Source organism: Cherax quadricarinatus, chromosome 55 (assembly GCF_038502225.1).
Source record: "Cherax quadricarinatus isolate ZL_2023a chromosome 55, ASM3850222v1, whole genome shotgun sequence".
NCBI lineage: Eukaryota > Metazoa > Arthropoda > Malacostraca > Decapoda > Parastacidae > Cherax > Cherax quadricarinatus.
The window spans coordinates 13,872,281-13,891,792 of NC_091346.1; the positions used below are offsets into that span (position 1 = coordinate 13,872,281).

A 19,512-nucleotide genomic window follows, 5' to 3' on the forward strand; every position below is an offset into this window, starting at 1 on the left:
ACTATTTGGTCGAGATGAACCACAGCGAGGTAGAGCTCAGGCCTCGACAAAAGATGTGGTTCTTTAACTCTGCGAGTGGATAAAAGAAGTGTTCTGTAAAACGCTAAGTTAAGGCAAAGTTAGTAAGAAGAAAAGTGGTTAAGTTGCCACATGTAGGCCCGACCACCACCACCTTCACCACTACCACCACCACCACCACCACCACCACCACCACCACAACCACCACCACCACCACCACCACCACCGTTGTCAAATGGGGGTTTGAAACATGGATTGGGTAATAAACACTCACGTCGGATGTTCTAGTAAGTATGTTGGATGGAATATATTGGGACGCCAGGCCTGACCTGTCTCCTCTTTTACGACTCAACTTGAACTGCCCTGGCGAGTGCCTGGAGGGTGAGCGGCACATAGATCATACTAGGTCAACAGTAACTGTCAGTGATATAACAGTCAGTGATTCACGCAGGTGGCAGTGAATCAGTAACGGTTGGTATGAGTCATTACTACTGACAGTACTGGTAACTGATACTACTGAGACCGCCATCACCACCACCGTTATCACCACCACCGTTATCACCACCACCGTTATCACCACCTCCACCACCACCACCACCACCACCACCACCACCACCACCACTACCACCACCACCACCTCCACCACCACCACCACCACCACCACCACCACCACCTCCACCACTACCACCACCACCACCACCTCCACCACCACCACCACCACCACCACCACCTCCACCACCACAACCACCACCACCACCACCACCACCACCACCACTACCACCACCACCACCACCTCCACCACCACCACCACCTCCACCACTACCACCACCACCACCCCCACCACCACCACCACCACCACCACCTCCACCACCACCACCACCACCACCACCACCACCACCACCACCACCTCCACCACTACCACCACCACCACCACCACCACCACCACCACCACCACCATCACCACCACCACCACCTCCATCACCACCACCAGCACCACCTCCACCATCACCACCACCACCACCACCATCACCTCCACCACCACCTCCATCATCACCACCACCACCACCAGCATCACCATACACCACCACCGCCACCACCATCACCACCACCACCATAACCACCACCACCTCCACCATCACCACCACCACCACCACCATCATCACCACCACCACCACCTCCACCACTACCACCACCACCACCACCACCACCACCTCCACCACTACCACCACCACCAACACTGGCAGTTTGGTCATTAAATGCAACAACAACAACACAGGTGAAATTTGGTAAAAGTCTTAACTGAGTCTTGGCAAAAGTTTACACCTGCGGACAAGATACGAATTTATATCACAAAAGTAACTTACAATATTAAACATTTACACCATAAGAGCAACTTATGGTGTAAAACATGTCAAGAGAAAAGTTAGGAGTCAGTAAACAAGAAAAAGACTTAAGGCGGAAGCAAAAGGAAAAACGAAATGGGTTCTAAATTTAGTATCTTGGTAAAAAAAAAAGGTCATGGCACAGGTGGTAGCTGGCAACTCACAGTGGGGGGAGGGGAAGGATGGGGGGGAGAGAGGGAGGGATGGAGGGAGGGGAAACAAAGAGGGAGGAGTAGGGAAGGTGTATTTGCGTATAGAAAGAGAGATGAGAAAATAGCGATAATAGGATCCAGACATAAGGGGAAATGGTGTGGCTAAGGCTTCTTACACCTGTTACTCATGTTCACCTAGTGATAAGTACTAGGTACCTGGGCTGGGACTCACAAAATAGTAACACCTGTGATTAGGTACCTGGGTGTAAGGTAACTCGTGGGTCGCATCCTGGGGAGGGTGTTATTGTACCCTAGATAGGGTTGGGTCTTGAACATGAAGGGAGGTAGGATAACAGCTGTGAGCGTGTAAATTCATGATAACAGCTCTATAACAGCTGTGAGCGTGTAAATTCATGATAACAGCTCTATGATAATGGCTGCTTTTAAAGCCTCTCATCGTTATCGCTTCAATGAAGGCTTCTTGCTAGCTTATATCCCACCAGTCGACAGCTCTGTTACCAACCCGTTGCTTTCCTATATCATTTTTATAATATAAATTTGAAAGGCAGGTTCAGGTCTCCAGGAAACACTTAGTTTATATACAGTATACAAAGTGATTAATGGAACTTGCTAGTGTGTGGTGGTGTTGAGGTGGTCAGTCCCTCAGCCTGGAGAAGAGTTTTGCTCCATAGTCTGGGGCAAAACTCTTCTCCAGGCTGAGGGACTCACCACTTCAGAACATCGTCTTCACATCTCTACTACTGCTAAACTCTTCTGTATTCGACTGAAGAAGCTTACTGTGTAGGCGAAACGTTTCGGAATAAAGATACCTAACTGTTTCATATATGTCTTACTTACCAACTTGTCGGTATTGCATACCATTTTCCTTATTCAAGAATATACGCCACTGAGGAGGAAACCTCCCTAGTCACAGCTTCAACAGTGTCTCTGGCTGTGGTGGCTCCTGTCACGGCGTTCTGATATATCCTGCGGTGTTTCTCTCTTGACATTTACGTCGAGGTCCTTGGGTATTCCTGGCTCTTCCTACTTCCTACATTTATTCAGTCCTAAGTCTTCCATAGAATTGTCTATGGAGATGCCGTCGTTTAAAGGGAAGGGAAAGATGAGGTGGAGTGGAGCGGCCGCCAGGTGGCAGACGTAGGAACACTGGTGAGATAAATATTGTCGTTCATTAGGTCAGGCCTGATTGTTACTTATTCATACAAATACGTCGACAGGTGGCTGGCTCCTGGTCTTACCTGGGGTACCTGCTTATATTCCAGCTACAGAATTCCGTTAATACTCTCATCTGTAAATTCTGTGTATATTAATTTTATTTTATGTATACGCATCTTTGTTACTGCTCAGTACAAGTGTACTCATACATAGAGTATGTAATCCTGTTGAGTTCACTTAATTAACTTAATCTATATAGTACATTTATATTTATATATATATATATATATATATATATATATATATATATATATATATATATATATATATATATATATATATATATGATTGTATTGGGTACCTTTATTTTACATTTAACTAATAATGGAACAAATATTACTGTAAAATACAATCATATATTCATTTGGATCAATTATCAAGTGAATGGTTATACACTGTATTCATTGTATACTTGTTAATAATGCAGGACTCTTTATTATAAGATAATATTTTAGTGTTCCAGCCACGGTATTATGTTTTTTCATTCTCTACAATTTTGCTTATAAGTTTGAAGTCATAGAATAATGTTTAAGGGCCCACAGGGGTTTAGCGTATCTTCCAGGGAATTTTCACTTTACTTAGTATTACAACCAAGGAATTCAAAGACCTGTTTTCCTGGGTGTAAAGGGAGAAAAAATAAACTCGGCAGAAAAAAACTTTTGACTTATATTATCCTTTCACCAAGTAAGAACAGAAGTATGTACACTATATACAACAATAAGTATTAGTGCACTCCACGGTAAGCAAGGCAGAATAGATGCCACTAGAGAGCAGACCGTGCTTCAACCAGCTCTAGAATGGAAATGACAAGGGCATACAGGTGTGTGGTACCTACAACACCTCTACGATTGCCAGAACCATCTTCTCATTGGCTGAACCTGGGTACTGATCGAACGATCCTAGTACTGGTTCGCTGGTTGGGGAGATAGCTTTTCAATGAGGGTGTGTACATGCGCCGAGTAAAGGTTACGTACTCTTTGCATGCCACAATTAGTAATTTTGAATTGGTGGGCAACTGGTGAGGCGTTACCACACTTATAACACCATACTGTACCTTGTAAAATTATGGTACATATGAGGCAGAGAGAGAGAGAGAGAGACACACACACACACACACACACAGACAAGCAGACACAGGCACAGACAGAGAAACAGACACAACGTTGCATGCAGTGATGTTGCATGCTACATGATATGTGGTGAAGACTGTAGTGAACGATGCATGCACTGTTGATATCGTTCATCCTGTAAGTATATTTGTGTTCTAGCAGCACAGCCTGAGGGTCACACCCTGTCTCGCTGTTCTATATCTCACTACATCCTGCACATGGGTCTTGCTTGGGTCTGATGTGGCTGGTGTCGAGATGTGGCTGTGATTAGGGGACGTGTAAGGGGCAGGAGTGAGGGCTTGGTGTAGCAGGGGTCAAGGAACTGGTCTGAGTAATAAAACATTGCTGGCGCCGGGTAGGACAACACAAAACCAATAGACAGAAATTGGCTCGAGTTTTACGGGCGTTTTGGTCTTAGCTCAGAGCGGCTCAGTGCCGTAAACTGTGTGTGTGTGTGTGTGTATTTGTACATTTATGTGTATGTTTGTCGGTGTTTGTGAGTATGTGTCATTGATTTTGCGTATCATAATAACCGTTGATCTTTGCAAGAAGTGTTGCACTCTGCTAAAGCTGAGTGAACTAGCTATTCACTCTTTTAGTAAGGCAATACTTCATTTTGTTTCTTTTACTCCTCATCTTCTCCATATTTAAAGTTGTTCTTATATTCTCCTCATTGCTAATCCCAAGAGCTTCTCTCTCTCTTCCTGAGCGTTCTCGTAGCTTCTCGTGAAATAACACTTCTTTCTTCCAGCAGTTTTTAATCTCCTGTAGTGTCATCAGTCTTTTCTCTCAGCTAAAATTTCTCACTTCTGGACCCCCACTTTGTTGCATGTCTCAAAACTTTACCTGTTCTGTATATTTCTTGAAATGTGTGTGTGTGTGTGTGTGTGTGTGTGTGTGTGTGTGTGTGTGTGTGTGTGTGTGTGTGTGTGTGTGTGTGTGTGTGTGTGTGTGTGTGTGTATGTGTGTGTGTGTGTGTGCGTGTGTGTGTGTGTGTGTGTGTATGTGTGTGTGTGTGTGTGTGTGTGTGTGTGTGTGTGTGTGTGTGTGTGTGTGTGTGTGTGTGTGTGTGTGTGTGTGTGTGTGTGTGTGTGTGTGTATGTGTGTGTGTGTGTGTGTGTGTGTGTGTGTGTGTGTGTGTGTGTGTGTGTGTGTGTGTGTGTGTGTGTGTGTGTGTGTGTGTGTGTGTGTATGTGTGTGTGTGTGTGTGTGTGTGTGTGTGTGTGTGTGTGTGTGTGTGTGTGTGTGTGTGCGTGTGTGTACTCACCTAGTTGTACTCACCTAATTGAGGTTGCACGGGTCGAGTCCAAGCTTCTGGCCCCGCCTCTTCACTGGTCGCTACTAGGTCACTCTCTCTGAACCGTGAGCTTTATCATACCTCTGCTTAAAGCTATGTATGGATCCTGCCTCCACTACATCGCTTCCCAAACTATTCCACTTACTGACTACTCTGTGGCTGAAGAAATACTTCCTGACATCCCTGTAATTCATCTGTGTCTTCAACTTCCAACTGTGTCCCCTTGTTACTGTGTCCCATCTCTGGAACATCCTGTCTTTGTCCTCCTTGTGTGTGTGTGTGTGTGTGTGTGTGTGTGTGTGTGTGTGTGTGTGTGTGTGTGTGTGTGTGTGTGTGTGTGTGTGTGTGTGTACTCACCTATTTGTGGTTGCAGGGGTCGAGTCTTAGCTCCTGGCCCCGTGTGTGTGTGTGTGTGTGTGTGTGTGCGTGCGTGTGTGTCTTACGACAACCCTCCGTGCACTCCATCTCGGTTCTAACTTGTTGTAAACTGTCTCTTCAACACACCTCCATAGTTTGGAATAACGTTGAACATGATTCTGACAATTGCAGTTAAATATTTTGTTAGTGGCGTTATAGTTATCACCTCTAGATCGCCTTTTTTTAAAACATTTTCTTAGTTTTGTCTTCTAAGTAATAATTTCTGTATCTTGTATCCCACTTGCCCTTACCTTCAATACATGCCAATTTCCAACACTGGAATTCTTTATCTATTTTTTTTTTTACTGTCTGCTCAATGTAATTTACTGGAAATTTTTGAAGCATTAGTAAATATGGTTAAAGAATTCTTTATTAATATCTTAATGTTACTGAGTTATTTATATAAATATGAAACAACATTGTTGGAACCGGAACTGATTCTTGTAGCACCTCACTGGTGACACACTGCCCGGTGACGACACCTCACTGGTGACACACTGCCCGGTGACGACACCTCACTGGTGACACACTGCCCGGTGATGACACCTCACTGGTGACACACTGCCCGGTGACGACACCTCACTGGTGACACACTGCCCGGTGACGACACCTCACTGGTGACACACTGCCCGGTGACGACACCTCACTGGTGACACACTGCCCGGTGATGACACCTCACTGGTGACACACTGCCCGGTGATGACACCTCACTGGTGACACACTGCTCGGTGACGACACCTCACTGGTGACACATTGTCCGGTGATGACACCTCACTGGTGACACACTGCCCGGTGATGACACCTCACTGGTGACACACTGCTCGGTGACGACACCTCACTGGTGACACACTGCCCGGTGACGACACCTCACTGGTGACACACTGCCCGGTGATGACACCTCACTGGTGACACACTGCCCGGTGATGACACCTCACTGGTGACACACTGCTCGGTGACGACACCTCACTGGTGACACACTGCTCGGTGACGACACCTCACTGGTGACACACTGCTCGGTGATGACACCTCACTGGTGACACACTGCCCGGTGATGACACCTCACTGGTGACACATTGTCCGGTGATGACACCTCACTGGTGACACATTGTCCGGTGATGACACCTCACTGGTGACACATTGTCCGGTGATGACACCTCACTGGTGACACACTGCCCGGTGATGACACCTCACTGGTGACACACTGCCCGGTGATGACACCTCACTGGTGACACACTGCCCGGTGATGACACCTCACTGGTGACACACTGCCCGGTGATGACACCTCACTGGTGACACATTGTCCGGTGATGACACCTCACTGGTGACACATTGTCCGGTGATGACACCTCACTGGTGACGCACTGTCCGGTGATGACACCTCACTGGTGACACTGCCCGGTGATGACACCTCACTGGTGACACATTGTCCGGTGATGACACCTCACTGGTGACACACTGCCCGGTGATGACACCTCACTGGTGACACACTGCCCGGTGATGACACCTCACTGGTGACACACTGCCCGGTGATGACATCTCACTGGTGACACACTGCCCGGTGATGACACCTCACTGGTGACACATTGTCCGGTGATGACACCTCACTGGTGACACACTGCCCGGTGATGACACCTCACTGGTGACACACTGCCCGGTGATGACACCTCACTGGTGACACATTGCCCGGTGATGACACCTCACTGGTGACACACTGCCCGGTGATGACACCTCACTGGTGACACATTGCCCGGTGATGACACCTCACTGGTGACACACTGCCCGGTGATGACACCTCACTGGTGACACACTGCCCGGGGATGACACCTCACTGGTGACACACTGCCCGGTGATGACACCTCACTGGTGACACACTGCCCGGTGATGACACCTCTCTCTCTCTCTCTCTCTCTCTCTCTCTCTCCTGTCCTCGAAGCTGTGGATCTTGAACACACACCAGGCTGAGAGACTGACCACCTTGTATCTTCCTTTTACTTCTGCTGTCTTCTCTGGTTTTCGACTGACGACTGTTGAGCAAGTGAAATGTCTCGCTGAAACAGATGCTAAAGTATTGTATACGTGTCTTACTCATCTGCTTGTCATTACTGTGTACCATTAACATAATTATACTTCTCTTCTCTCACTCCTTCCTTTCATTCTCTTTCTCCTCCCTCCTATGTCTCCTTTTTGAAAGAACAGTCATTATGGACGGCATTTGAGAGAAACTACAACGTTCACAATGGTTAAATAAGGCCATTGTATAAAATTGTATTATATTGTATAGCCAGTCCTCCGTCCCACTGCAAGATCCAATGTCATTGTTCTTAGTCTCTTGTCTTATGAATGATTTTTCCTTGTACTGTTGTTGTTCCTGTTGCTGTTGTGGTTTGTGGGTCTTGTTGGCTGTTGTTGTGGACAGTGTTGTTGGTTGTTGTTGCTGCTGTTGTTGCTGCTGCTACTGTTACTGCTGTTGTTGTTGTTCAAACTGCTGCTGTTCATATGAACGTGATCTGGCACACAGATCTGATCCTGTTAATCCGGCATAAATTTCTTACTTGCGGATCTTTATTAGTTCCTAAGTTAACTTAGATTATGCTGCTCGCTTCCACTCTCCAAACAACAGAATGGACATAAATGCGCTTGAAAACATACAGTAGGCCAACTAAACTGATTCTATGTATCAGAAATCTTATCTAAGAATACTGACCAAAGGCTGTGAATTTCGACTCTTCGGAAAAAAAATCAATTAGGAAGACGTAACTGAGGTGTACAAACAGTAAACTAGAATTAATAAAAATGATACAACTATCGTGCTGAAAACATCTAACCAAGACATGAGTCGCAACCATGAGATTAAAATGAACAATTCTAGCTTTAGAAAGAATGTAGGAGAACACTTGCTTGCCAACACAGTTGTGGATGAGTGGGTTAAACTTCCTAAGTAGCGTCATTGAAGCGAGAACCTTGTGTAGCTTTAAAAATAGGGTAGAAACGTACATGAGTGGGTGTGGGTGGGTGTGAGTTGAACCTTACTAGTATGGGCCACTAACTTACTACGGTGTTCCTCCATACTTATGTTCTTTTGTTGACCTTATGCACTCTCTCAACAGTCTTGCGCGCAAAACTGGCTCTCGTAGACGTAGATCTGAACCACGTACTCTCAGACCTGACTCTTACGGGTAGAACTGGCCTTCTTACGGGCAGTTCTTACTTTCTAATGCGCTGTCCTGAGCTTAAGCGCTATCTTGAATCTCGTACGCGCAGACCCGCGCCTCCGAAGCGCAGTTTTCTTGAATGGATTAATTCCGCGTTCTGTAAAAAATATGTTTATCGTAATTAAAATCTGCGCGATGCAGCCTTTCCCATGAAGACATCATACTTATCTGTCTTCGTCCGGGATACCTGAGGCGCGCATGAATATATGTGTGTGTGTGTGTGTGTGTGGAAAGACCTTACAAGGCGGGTTGATACAGGGGATAGCTCAAGGTGCTGAGTAAGGAGAAACGGATAGAAGGCGACTACATCAGGGTAGGATAAAGAGACGAGGTGAGGGAGATGCACCATATGACTGAGAGAATAGGAGAACAAGGGTGATAAGTAGGCCTACAAGGAAGGGGGGTCGCCCTGAGCTAAGAGGGGCGGCAGGATCACGAGGACCCTCAACTTCACACAAGGTTCAAGACTGAAGTTGGACACACTTCCAGGCAGAGGAACTGCCCACCTTAAACTACTTCAAGGCAGAGGGACTGACCACCTTAAACTACTTCAAGGCAGAGGGACTGACCACCTTAAACTACTTCAAGGCAGAGGGACTGACCACCTTAAACTACTTCAAGGCAGAGGGACTGACCACCTTAAACTACTTCAAGGCAGAGGGACTGACCACCTTAAACTACTTCAAGGCAGAGGGACTGACCACCTTAAATTACTTCAAGGCAGAGGAACTGCCCACCTTAAACTACTTCAAGGCAGAGGGACTGACCACCTTAAACTACTTCAAGGCAGAAGGACTGACCACCTTAAACTACTTCAAGGCAGAGGGACTGACCACCTTAAACTACTTCAAGGCAGAGGGACTGACCACCTTAAACTACTTCAAGGCAGAGGGACTGACCACCTCCAACTACTTCAAGGCAGAGGGACTGACCACCTCCAACTACTTCAAGGCAGAGGGACTGACCACCTCCAACTACTTCAAGGCAGAGGGACTGACCACCTCCAACTACTTCAAGGCTAATGGACTGATTACATCATCTTTACCTCGCCACTGCTTCTCCTGTCTTTATATTTAACACCTCTGTATTTGGCTGAAGAAGCCTCTTGTAGGTGAAACGTTTCAGACAAGATACCTAACTGTTGATAAACAAGACTCTTGTGCACCAGTTATGTATATTTATTCTGGAATAAAGATATATGTTACACAAGTGTGTCATTTATCAACTTGACGGTTTTCTAAACCAATTATTCATGTACCTAACTATAGCACACGTCTTATGTGAAGGTCACTATACGTGCCTCTCGTCAGGTCGAAGGATGCGACCTGACACAGTGAATGACTTTAGTAATATTAAATTAAACAGGTAACTAAAAATAATAAATATTGAATACTTAAATAAATAGCAAATAAATTGATTAATTCCTGAATGCACAATTTAATTGCATGGTGCAAAATGTAATTAAGGAATGCAATGGTGAATTAATTAACAAAATATAAATATAGGAATGCAGTGATTGCATAACGTGGAAACTAGGAATCAAAATCGGGGCTTCAAGTCTTTCAGAATGTTTGGTTTAGATTAGCAGAGTTTAAGAAATCAAGAATCACTGGTTGAAAGTCTCTGGTCAAGTGTGTTTAAGGAAAACCACGTTCCTGAGAAAGAGAGAGAGAGAGAGAGAGAGAGAGAGAGAGAGAGAGAGAGAGAGAGAGAGAGAGAGAGAGAGAGAGAGAGAGAGAGAGAGAGAGAGAGAGAGAGAGAGAGAGAGAGAGAGAGAGAGAGAGAGAAATCATAGGAAAGACAGACATCAGAGAATTTGCAAGTCCACACCGATGCTATCTGCTGAAAAGAACTATTTACTTCTGCATAGATTAAGTACTATCGTGTATCATCTAGGCGTATGAGTCAAGGATTAAAAATCAAAAGGCCCTCTCCCCTATATAAACTAACACCACTGCCTTATATAAATTTTAACTCCGCCACCCTCTCTAACACCGTCACGTGTTATAGAGAGGCAAGTTGGGTGAATATTAGTTTAGCATGGTAAGCTAATTATAGCCTGGTAAAGGGACAGGCTTTGTCAGCACATGATGAGAATGACAAGGATGAGAATGAGAAGGATGAGAATGACTCGCCTAATTTGTACCAGTTGTTTTTCTTAAAGCTGATGGAGTTATCCAGCCTCGTGGGGAAGCATGATGGAGTTACCCAGCCTCGTAGGGAAGCATGTTGGAGTTACCCAGCCTCGTGGGGAAGCATGATGGAGTTACCCAGCTTCGTGGGGAAGCATGATGGAGTTACCCAGCCTCGTAGGAAAGCATGATGGAGTTACCCAGCCTCGTAGGGAAGCATGTTGGAGTTACCCAGCCTCGTAGGGAAGCATGATGGAGTTACCCAGCCTCGTAGGGAAGCATGTTGGAGTTACCCAGCCTCGTAGGGAAGCATGATGGAGTTACCCAGCCTCGTAGGGAAGCATGATGAGCTACCCAGCCTCGTAGGGAAGCATGATGAGTTACCCAGCCTCGTGGGGAAGCATGATGGAGTTACCCAGCCTCGTAGGGAAGCATGCTGAGTTACCCAGCCTCGTAGGGAAGCATGATGAGCTACCCAGCCTCGTAGGGAAGCATGATGAGTTACCCAGCCTCGTGGGGAAGCATGATGGAGTTACCCAGCCTCGTAGGGAAGCATGCTGAGTTACCCAGCCTCGTAGGGAAGCATGATGAGTTACCCAGCCTCGTAGGGAAGCACGATGGAGTTACCCAGCCTCGTGGGGAAGCATGATGAGTTACCCAGCCTCGTAGGGAAGTATGGCCTTGTGTTCCTGTGTTTGTTTAATTCGTGTGTTTGTTTAGGATGTTGTAGTCCTGGGTGTGGGAAGTACAGTGTCTGCACTCTGAAGGATGAGTGGGGATGTTGGGGTCCTGGGTGTGGGAAGTACAGTGTCTGCACTCTGAAGGATGAGTGGGGATGTTGTAGTCCTGGGTGTGGGAAGTACAGTGTCTGCACTCTGAAGGATGAGTGGGGATGTTGGGGTCCTGGGTGTGGGAAGTACAGTGTCTGCACTCTGAAGGATGAGTGGGGATGTTGGGGTCCTGGGTGTGGGAAGTACAGTGTCTGCACTCTGAAGGATGAGTGGGGATGTTGTACCTGGAGTACCTGGAGGTTATTCCGGGGATCAACGCCCCCGCGGCCCGGTCCACGACCAGGCCTCCCGATGGATCAGGGCCTGATCAACTAGGCTGTTACTGCTGGCCGCACGCAGTCCGACGTACGAGCCACAGCCCGGCTGATCCGGCACTGACTTTAGGTATCTGTCCAGCTCTCTCTTGAAGGCAGCCAGGGGTTTATTGGCAATTCCCCTAATGCTTGATGGGAGGCTGTTGAACAGTTTTGGGCCCCGGACACTTATGGTGTTTTCTCTTAGTGTACCAATGGCGCCCCTACTTTTTATTGGCGGCATTTTGCATCGCCTGCCCAGTCTTTTACTTTCGTAGGGAGTGATTTCTGTGTGCAGATTTGGGACCATTCCTTCCAAGATTTTCCAAGTGTAGATTATGATATATCTCTCCCTCCTGCGTTCCAACGAGTACAAGTCAAGTGCTTTCAAGCGTTCCCAGTAGTTAAGGTGCTTGACAGAACTTATACGTGCAGTAAAGGATCTCTGTACATTCTCTAGATCTGCGATTTCACCTGCTTTGTATGGAGATGTTAATGTACAGCAGTATTCCAGCCTAGAGAGAACAAGTGATTTGAAAAGGATCATCATGGGCTTGGCATCTCTCGTTTTGAAAGTTCTCATTATCCATCCTATCATTTTCTTTGCACGTGCGATCGTGGCACTGTTGTGATCCTTGAAAGTGAGATCCTCAGATATTACTACTCCCAGGTCCCTTACATTATTTTTCCGCTCTATTGTATGGCCGGAGTCAGTAGTATACTCTGTTCTAGTTATTATCTCCTCCAGTTTTCCATAACGGAGTAGTTGGAATTTGTCCTCATTGAACATCATATTGTTTACCGTTGCCCACTGGAAAACTTTGTTTATATCTTCTTGGAGGTTAACCGCGTCCTCAGCAGATGACAGCCTCATGCAGATCCTAGTATCATCCGCAAAGGATGATACGGTGCTGTGGTGTATATCTCTGTTTATGTCTGATATGAGGATAAGGAATAAGATGGGGGCGAGTACTGTGCCTTGTGGAACAGAGCTCTTCACTATGGCAGCCTCCGATTTAACTCTGTTGACCACTACTCTTTGTGTTCGATTTGTTAGGAAGTTGAAGATCCATCTCCCCACTTTCCCAGTTATTCCTTTAGCACGTATTTTATGGGCTATTACACCATGATCGCATTTGTCAAATGCTTTTGCAAAGTCTGTGTATATTACATCTGCATTCTGATTTTCTTCCAGTGCATCCAAGGCCATGTCATAGTGATCCAGTAGTTGTGAGAGGCAGGAGCGACCTGCCCTGAACCCATGTTGCCCTGGATTGTGCAGATTTTGGGAATCCAGGTGATTTGCAATCCTGCTTCTTAGCACTCTTTCAAAGATTTTTATGATGTGGGACGTCAGAGCTATTGGTCTATAGTTCTTAGCTAATGCTTTGCTGCCACCTTTATGGAGCGGGGCTATATCCGTTGTTTTAAGTGACTGTGGAATCTCGCCCATGTCCAAGCTCCTCCTCCATAGTGTACTTAGGGCACGCGAAAGGGGTTTCTTGCAGTTCTTAATGAAAACAGAGTTCCACGAGTCTGGGCCCGGGGCTGAGTGCATAGGCATGTTGTCAATGGCTTTTTCGAAATCTATCGGAGTTAGGGTAATGTCGGAAATCTGGCATACATTTATGGAGTTTTGAGGCTCATTCATGAAGAAATCATTTGGGTCGTCGATCCTCAGACCGATTAGTGGTTCACTAAACACAGAGTCGTACTGGGATTTCAATATTTCACTCATTTCCTTGTTGTCGTCTGTGTAAGTCCCATCCTGTCTGAGTAAGGGCCCGATACTAGATGTGGTATTTGCCTTGTTTTTGGCATATGAAAAGAAATATTTTGAATTTCTTCCAATTTCACTAATAGCTTTAAGCTCCTCCTGCCTCTCCTGGTTCCTGTAAGAGTCATTTAGCTTAAGTTCGATAGTTTCCACTTCCCTGGTCAGCGCCTCCTTTCGTGCATCAGATATTCTAGCACTCCTGGGTGTGGGAAGTACAGTGTCTGCACTCTGAAGGATGAGTGGGGATGTTGGGGTCCTGGGTGTGGGAAGTACAGTGTCTGCACTCTGAAGGATGAGTGGGGATGTTGAGGTCCTGGGTGTGGGAAGTACAGTGTCTGCACTCTGAAGGATGAGTGGGGATGTTGGGGTCCTGGGTGTGGGAAGTACAGTGTCGGCACTCTGAAGGATGAGTGGGGATGTTGGGGTCCTGGGTGTGGGAAGTACAGTGTCTGCACTCTGAAGGATGAGTGGGAATGTTGGGGTCCTGGGTGTGGGAAGTACAGTGTCTGCACTCTGAAGGATGAGTGGGTATGTTGGGGTCCTGGGTGTGGGAAGTACAGTGTCTGCACTCTGAAGGATGAGTGGGGATGTTGGGGTCCTGGGTGTGGGAAGTACAGTGTCTGCACTCTGAAGGATGAGTGGGGATGTTGGGGTCCTGGGTGTGGGAAGTACAGTGTCTGCACTCTGAAGGATGAGTGGGGATGTTGGGGTCCTGGGTGTGGGAAGTACAGTGTCGGCACTCTGAAGGATGAGTGGGGATGTTGGGGTCCTGGGTGTGGGAAGTACAGTGTCGGCACTCTGAAGGATGATTGGGGATGATGGGGTCCTGGGTGTGGGAAGTACAGTGTCTGCACTCTGAAGGATGAGTGGGGATGTTGGGGTCCTGGGTGTGGGAAGTACAGTGTCTGCACTCTGAAGGATGAGTGGGGATGTTGGGGTCCTGGGTGTGGGAAGTACAGTGTCTGCACTCTGAAGGATGAGTGGGGATGTTGGGGTCCTGGGTGTGGGAAGTACAGTGTCTGCACTCTGAAGGATGAGTGGGGATGTTGGGGTCCTGGGTGTGGGAAGTAGTGTCTGCACTCTGAAGGATGAGTGGGGATGTTGGGGTCCTGGGTGTGGGAAGTATAGTGTCTGCACTCTGAAGGATGAGTGGGGATGTTGGGGTCCTGGGTGTGGGAAGTAAAGTGTCTGCACTCTGAAGAATGAGTGGGGATGTTGGGGTCCTGGGTGTGGGAAGTACAGTGTCTGCACTCTGAAGGATGAGTGGGGATGTTGTAGTCCTGGGTGTGGGAAGTACAGTGTCTGCACTCTGAAGGATGAGTGGGGATGTTGGGGTCCTGGGTGTGGGAAGTACAGTGTCTGCACTCTGAAGGATGAGTGGGGATGTTGGGGTCCTGGGTGTGGGAAGTACAGTGTCTGCACTCTGAAGGATGAGTGGGGATGTTGGGGTCCTGGGTGTGGGAAGTACAGTGTCTGCACTCTGAAGGATGAGTGGGGATGTTGGGGTCCTGGGTGTGGGAAGTACAGTGTCTGCACTCTGAAGGATGTGTGGGGATGTTGGGGTCCTGGGTGTGGGAAGTACAGTGTCTGCACTCTGAAGGATGAATGGGGATGTTGGGGTCCTGGGTGTGGGAAGTACAGTGTCTGCACTCTGAAGGATGAGTGGGGATGTTGGGGTCCTGGGTGTAGGAAGTACAGTGTCTGCACACTGAAGGATGAGTGGGGATGTTGGGGTCCTGGGTGTGGGAAGTACAGTGTCTGCACTCTGAAGGATGAGTGGGGATGTTGGGGTCCTGGGTGTGGGAAGTACAGTGTCTGCACTCTGAAGGATGAGTGGGGATGTTGGGGTCCTGGGTGTGGGAAGTACAGTGTCTGCACTCTGAAGGATGAGTGGGGATGTTGGGGTCCTGGGTGTGGTAAGTACAGTGTCTGCACTCTGAAGGATGAGTGGGGATGTTGGGGTCCTGGGTGTGGGAAGTACAGTGTCTGCACTCTGAAGGATGTGTGGGGATGTTGGGGTCCTGGGTGTGGGAAGTACAGTGTCTGCACTCTGAAGGATGAATGGGGATGTTGGGGTCCTGGGTGTGGGAAGTACAGTGTCTGCACTCTGAAGGATGAGTGGGGATGTTGGGGTCCTGGGTGTAGGAAGTACAGTGTCTGCACTCTGAAGGATGAGTGGGGATGTTGGGGTCCTGGGTGTAGGAAGTACAGTGTCTGCACTCTGAAGGATGAGTGGGAATGTTGGGGTCCTGGGTGTGGGAAGTACAGTGTCTGCACTCTGAAGGATGAGTGGGAATGTTGGGGTCCTGGGTGTGGGAAGTACAGTGTCTGCACTCTGAAGGATGAGTGGGGATGTTGGGGTCCTGGGTGTGGGAAGTACAGTGTCTGCACTCTGAAGGATGAGTGGGGATGTTGGGGTCCTGGGTGTGGGAAGTACAGTGTCTGCACTCTGAAGGATGAGTGGGAATGTTGGGGTCCTGGGTGTGGGAAGTACAGTGTCTGCACTCTGAAGGATGAGTGGGGATGTTGGGGTCCTGGGTGTGGGAAGTACAGTGTCTGCACTCTGAAGGATGAGTGGGGATGTTGGGGTCCTGGGTGTGGGAAGTACAGTGTCTGCACTCTGAAGGATGAGTGGGGATGTTGGGGTCCTGGGTGTGGGAAGTACAGTGTCTGCACTCTGAAGGATGTGTGGGGATGTTGGGGTCCTGGGTGTGGGAAGTACAGTGTCTGCACTCTGAAGGATGAATGGGGATGTTGGGGTCCTGGGTGTGGGAAGTACAGTGTCTGCACTCTGAAGGATGAGTGGGGATGTTGGGGTCCTGGGTGTAGGAAGTACAGTGTCTGCACTCTGAAGGATGAGTGGGGATGTTGGGGTCCTGGGTGTGGGAAGTACAGTGTCTGCACTCTGAAGGATGAGTGGGAATGTTGGGGTCCTGGGTGTGGGAAGTACAGTGTCTGCACTCTGAAGGATGAGTGGGGATGTTGGGGTCCTGGGTGTGGGAAGTACAGTGTCTGCACTCTGAAGGATGAGTGGGGATGTTGGGGTCCTGGGTGTGGGAAGTACAGTGTCTGCACTCTGAAGGATGAGTGGGGATGTTGGGGTCCTGGGTGTGGGAAGTACAGTGTCTGCACTCTGAAGGATGAGTGGGGATGTTGGGGTCCTGGGTGTGGGAAGTACAGTGTCTGCACTCTGAAGGATGAGTGGGGATGTTGGGGTCCTGGGTGTGGGAAGTACAGTGTCTGCACTCTGAAGGATGAGTGGGGATGTTGGGGTCCTGGGTGTGGGAAGTACAGTGTCTGCACTCTGAAGGATGTGTGGGGATGTTGGGGTCCTGGGTGTGGGAAGTACAGTGTCTGCACTCTGAAGGATGTGTGGGGATGTTGGGGTCCTGGGTGTGGGAAGTACAGTGTCTGCACTCTGAAGGATGAGTGGGAATGTTGGGGTCCTGGGTGTGGGAAGTACAGTGTCTGCACTCTGAAGGATGAGTGGGGATGTTGGGGTCCTGGGTGTGGGAAGTACAGTGTCTGCACTCTGAAGGATGAGTGGGGATGTTGGGGTCCTGGGTGTGGGAAGTACAGTGTCTGCACTCTGAAGGATGAGTGGGGATGTTGGGGTCCTGGGTGTGGGAAGTACAGTGTCTGCACTCTGAAGGATGAGTGGGGATGTTGGGGTCCTGGGTGTGGGAAGTACAGTGTCTGCACTCTGAAGGATGAGTGGGGATGTTGGGGTCCTGGGTGTGGGAAGTACAGTGTCTGCACTCTGAAGGATGAGTGGGGATGTTGGGGTCCTGGGTGTGGGAAGTACAGTGTCTGCACTCTGAAGGATGAGTGGGGATGTTGGGGTCCTGGGTGTGGGAAGTACAGTGTCTGCACTCTGAAGGATGAGTGGGGATGTTGGGGTCCTGGGTGTGGGAAGTACAGTGTCTGCACTCTGAAGGATGAGTGGGGATGTTGGGGTCCTGGGTGTGGGAAGTACAGTGTCTGCACTCTGAAGGATGAGTGGGGATGTTGGGGTCCTGGGTGTGGGAAGTACAGTGTCTGCACTCTGAAGGATGAGTGGGGATGTTGGGGTCCTGGGTGTGGGAAGTACAGTGTCTGCACTCTGAAGGATGAGTGGGGATGTTGGGGTCCTGGGTGTGGGAAGTACAGTGTCTGCACTCTGAAGGATGAGTGGGGATGTTGGGGTCCTGGGTGTGGGAAGTACAGTGTCTGCACTCTGAAGGATGAGTGGGGATGTTGGGGTCCTGGGTGTGGGAAGTACAGTGTCTGCACTCTGAAGGATGAGTGGGGATGTTGGGGTCCTGGGTGTGGGAAGTACAGTGTCTGCACTCTGAAGGATGAGTGGGGATGTTGGGGTCCTGGGTGTGGGAAGTACAGTGTCTGCACTCTGAAGGATGAGTGGGGATGTTGGGGTCCTGGGTGTGGGTACAGTGTCTGCACAAGTGAGTGGGGATGTTGGGGTCCTGGGTGTGGGAAGTACAGTGTCTGTCTGCACTCTGAAGGATGAGTGGGGATGTTGGGGTCCTGGGTGTGGGAAGTACAGTGTCTGCACTCTGAAGGATGAGTGGGGATGTTGGGGTCCTGGGTGTGGGAAGTACAGTGTCTGCACTCTGAAGGATGAGTGGGAATGTTGTAAATCAAAGGGTCATTCCAACCGTGATTCATTACACTTCTGGTAAGACAGCTGTTAAATGAATAATGAATAAATTTCATTGTTGGGTCTCTATATATAATGTTAAGTATCTTATCTTACGAAAGATAAGATACATAAAATCATTTTTGTCTCCACAGTGATGGTGGTGGCGCCTCTCTCAACCTTCCTGATGTTGAGCGTTGAGGGTGAGGGCAGTGTGGGCGTGGGGCGGCTCCTGCCTGACCCCGCCCAAACCGCCCATGTCTGTCAGAGCCCAGAGGCTGTCATCTTGGCAACATCACCACTGAGAGCTGTGTGGAGGCTGCAGCCTGGTGACCATCCTCACAAGGTCATCTTCAGGTAGGTCCTGTTGATCAGGTCGGTTCTTTCTGTTGTTGAGCAGGTTGGTCCTTCCTGTTGTTGAATAGGTTGGCCTTCCTGTTACTGAACAGGTGACTTGGCTGCCACTGAACAAATAGAATATTCCTGTTGAACAAGAACATCCTAACAGCTTATCCCAGATGCTGTTGAACAAGTAAATTCCAGCCGTTGTTGAACAGCACCAGGGAGTAAGTAAGTAAGTAAATAAGTTTATTAAGGTATACCCAAATACAGTTACAAAGATTATCATACATAACAACATATGTGTAGAGAACCTGGGACAACATATGTGTAGAGAACCTGGGACAACATATGTGTAGAGAACCTGGGACAACATATGTGTAGAGAACCTGGGATAACATATGTGTAGAGAACCTGGGATAACATATGTGTAGAGAACCTGGGATAACATATGTGTAGAGAACCTGGGATAACATATGTGTAGAGAACCTGGGATAACCTGAAAAAGTCACACTGACTTTGTTCCACTGGGGTAGTTCACAAAAAGAGTACCAGAGAACAAGTGACAGGGAGAGTACCAGGGAACAAGTGACAGGGAGAGTACCAGGGAACAAGTGAAAGGGAGAGTACCAGAGAACAAGTGACAGGGAGGGTACCAGGGAACAAGTGACAGGGAGAGTACCAGAGAACAAGTGACAGGGAGAGTACCAGAGAACAAGTG

General features: G+C 48.3%; 1 protein-coding gene across 14 annotated transcripts in view; it reads left to right on the forward strand.

The window, feature by feature from the left end:
• Positions 1-19,512, forward strand: part of LOC128699018 (uncharacterized) — a 657,033-nt gene that overhangs the window by 168,161 nt on the left and 469,360 nt on the right. For all 14 annotated transcript variants that reach the window (XM_070096843.1, XM_070096846.1, XM_070096852.1 and 11 more), the window contains one exon: positions 18,608-18,809. In XM_070096843.1, the coding sequence (XP_069952944.1) occupies positions 18,608-18,809 (202 nt within the window). The remainder of the gene's footprint in view (positions 1-18,607; positions 18,810-19,512) is intronic.